Source organism: Hyalella azteca, unplaced genomic scaffold (genome assembly GCF_000764305.2).
Source record: "Hyalella azteca isolate HAZT.00-mixed unplaced genomic scaffold, Hazt_2.0.2 contig15315, whole genome shotgun sequence".
NCBI lineage: Eukaryota > Metazoa > Arthropoda > Malacostraca > Amphipoda > Hyalellidae > Hyalella > Hyalella azteca.
In genome coordinates this window covers 125,598-129,144 of record NW_025945171.1, presented here as the reverse complement: position 1 = coordinate 129,144, position 3,547 = coordinate 125,598, and the positions used below count along the sequence as shown (strand labels likewise).

The 3,547-nt window shown below is 46.2% G+C and overlaps 1 protein-coding gene across 1 annotated transcript; it reads left to right on the top strand.

The window, feature by feature from the left end:
* Window positions 1-2,536: 2,536 nt before the first annotated feature.
* On the top strand, window positions 2,537-3,526 carry LOC108682773 (keratin-associated protein 4-3-like). Its single transcript, XM_018172010.1, has 2 exons — window positions 2,537-3,021; window positions 3,508-3,526. Exons 1-2 carry the CDS (start codon window positions 2,537-2,539, stop codon window positions 3,524-3,526), a joined length of 504 nt encoding a protein of 167 aa, XP_018027499.1.
* Window positions 3,527-3,547: the final 21 nt, after the last annotated feature.

The following is a 3,547-nucleotide window of genomic DNA, read 5'->3' as shown; positions in this document are numbered from 1 at the left end:
CGGCGAGATTCTGACTCGTCTTCTTGGTGCACTTAATACATTTGTTTTGTTAAGATCACAGTTTTTATTTACGGTCCTCTTGATACAACCGACTATAAGTCATAGTCACAAGTCATTATTCCAGTGCTTTACTTCAGAAAGCGTATGTTACTAATTCAGCCTGCATGACAATAGACAACGCAGAATTGGGTATCTACGTCACTGCAGGTTACGCTACAAGCTGCACACAACATCACTCGGGAGCGGCTGCGCCGCTACTGCCGCACGCCCTCCAGCTGCTGGCGGGAGGCCCCCTGTCATGCCGAGCAGCTTGGGGTCATGCGTAGGGCTGCTAGAGCTCCGTGATGACTCTTTCCATTGGTACAACTCCACGCGACGCTAACAAATAGAGGCGTTTAGTGAACACTGTTGCTATAAAAAAACATTAGGCGACCAAAAATAGCAATTAGTCCGAGTATGAACGCCTTCAAGAACAGAATAGACGAAGCTATGCAGGAGCATATGTTCAGTCTTGAAATGCCTAGCAACTTACGGACAGGCAATAAGTCCAGCAGCTATCTCAATCAATCGTCAGTTATGGAAAGATCGGGTTACAAAGGCCAGATCCCTTGCGAATCAAGTCACGAAAAATTCAATAATCGGCAACAGGCCATGGGCCTATTTCTTCAGTGCCAGCAATTCTATTCTATTCTAATTTCTTAAAAATCCGCTTGAGTTGTCGGGTTGCTGATGTCCAGTGTGCTGCGGCGACACAAGTGCTAGGAGGTGCAGCCAGCCTAGCGCTCGCTGCCTGCAGTACGAGACGCTCAGGCAAGAAGCTCAGGGGGAAATGGGCAGAGTTAGAGTGCAGACTGCAGGATGCGCAACACCAGTACGTATAAACTAGGGGAGAAGGAGGATGGAGGAGGAGAATATACCCGTTAGGATGTGGATACATTCAGGGCATCGCTGCTGAGATGTCCGGTGCTAGAGAAAGCTAAGCAAGCCGTTCTTGTAAGCGAAGAGCCGATGGCATCGTATCAGGCCGATGGATAGTCATTCTTATTGTGATGCGTAGCTCCTAACCACTAGTGCATTTTAATGCAGAACTTTAAAACATATGAACGTCACGCAAAAGTTTCCGATACACACTTTGACTTTTACTTACTTGAATTGGTACTTACAGCGCATGCTAACACAAGTAAGAGAATATTCATGGACAATGGATTCGGCAAGTTGCTCATTATGTTAACACGCTATGACGACTGTGCGTGGTTTTGACGCAGTCACGCTGACTTGCAAAGTTAACAACAAACGCTGCCGGTATCCTGCTGCCATCGACTCTTTAGATGAGATCAGGATTTAGATGATTTGCGAAAATGTTGAAAACTTGATGTAATCAAATAACTCGCATATATAACCCAGATAATCCTAGCCGGTCATTTCCCCATCATTTTTTTATATTTTATAAGCAAAATTTTTTATAAACATATGAGTAAGTCTGCTGTGCGCAAATATGTTGGGGCGCGTATTCAGGATACTTATCATGTCAATATAATACCTGGACCCGAGATTTACTCTTAGTGGGAGAATGGTAAGGCCTTGCCAAACTGAGAGTAAAGGTAAGATTTTAAAAATACAATAAATAAAATCTTATAATAATAGTATTATATAATTTATTTATAAGATATCAGTAATATTATTAAAAACTTATGATCTTACAGTAAATATCAATAATTGAAATAATACTAGGAATCGTGCAGCCAGGTAAAGCCGAGCAAATCAGCTGCTTTCTTCTAACGAACAATTAACTCGTAGCCACGCAGGCGCGGTACAACAGATTCTTGACAGCAGCAAAAACGATCGCGTGGAGATGTTTCTACAGCACTGCACCTACAGCACTGCACCTACAGCACTGTACCTACAGCACTGCACCTACAGCACTGTACCTACAGCACTGTAGCACTGCACCTACAGCACTGCACCTACAGCACTGCACCTACAGCACTGCACCTACAACACTGCACCTACAACACTGCACCTACAGCACTGCACCGCAGTCTTGCAGAAGCAACAAAAATCATTACCTTATAAGATTTTTTAAAACTCCTGCATTTTACACGCGCGCCCTGAATCATCATCGCATATACCTGCCATGCAGGAACCATATCATACGAGGCACCAGTGAACCGTGCTGAATTCTGTTAAAACCACCACCATTACTCACAGCCATATGTTGGGGCGCGTGTCCAGGATACTCATCATGCCAGGATATTACATGGACCTGAGATTTACTCTTAGTGGGAGAATGGTGAGGCCTTGCAAAACAGGGAGCACGTTATTATTATTTTACTTTACTATTGCAATAGCAGCCCACGTACTAGCTGATCTGCTATTTTTTTAAGACAGAAGAATTAACGGGATTATGATTATTTACGAGTATACAAGCTTAGAGAACTCGCGGTTAATTAAGAACTTGTTGGCTTCACGGAGGCGAAAAGCCCGCTGAGTCTGCTAGTGGGACGATCTCTAGCCATAAGTGACGTCAGCCAATTAGATGTGTATAAGAGACAGTGCTAGCACCGTGCTGACGTGCTGCCTTCGTCAGCTGCTGCTAGCCTCTGTCACCGTGCTGACGTGCTGCCTTCGTCAGCTGCTGCTAGCCTCTGTCACCGTGCTGACGTGCTGCCTTCGTCAGCTGCTGCTAGCCTCTGTCACCGTGCTGACGTGCTGCCTTCGTCAGCTGCTGCTAGCCTCTGTCACCGTGCTGACGTGCTGCCTTCGTCAGCTGCTGCTAGCCTCTGTCACCGTGCTGACGTGCTGCCTTCGTCAGCTGCTGCTAGCCTCTGTCACCGTGCTGACGTGCTGCCTTCGTCAGCTGCTGCTAGCCTCTGTCACCGTGCTGACGTGCTGCCTTCGTCAGCTGCTGCTAGCCTCTGTCACCGTGCTGACGTGCTGCCTTCGTCAGCTGCTGCTAGCCTCTGTCACCGTGCTGACGTGCTGCCTTCGTCAGCTGCTGCTAGCCTCTGTCACCGTGCTGACGTGCTGCCTTCGTCAGCTGCTGCTAGCCTCTGNCCACCGTTCACTGCACAACCGTTCACTGCACCACCGTTCACTGCACCACCGTTCACTGCACCGCCGTTCACTGCACCACCGTTCACTGTACCGCCGTTCACTGCACCACCGTTCACTGCAGCAAATTGATTTGATAGTAAAATTATTTATCAGTCCCTGATTTAATGACAATTCTATTCTAATGATTAATTTTGCGGCAGTGCAATTGTTTTTAACATAATGATCTTCTAGACCAGCTCATTCTTTTGTTGTATTTTTGTTTTATTGTACAATGTGACCAGCCAGTCAATTAAGAAAACAAAGAACGAGCTGACCAGACATCAGTGGAAATTGAATCGTTTTTATATTAACGATGGAGCAGATAAAGAGAGCTTGCAGCGTCACGCGCGCAGGTTGTGGTTACGATATTTCGTTATATTGCTGAGCACGTATAACGCCATGTCCGTCTGGCAGATCCCTTGAGGAGAGCTAAATGCAGGTTAATTGTAACAGT

Coding starts and splice junctions, on each gene's coding strand:
- LOC108682773 (XM_018172010.1), top strand. CDS start 2,537: ATGTGTATAAGAGACAGTGCTAGCACCGTGCTGACGTGCTGCCTTCGT.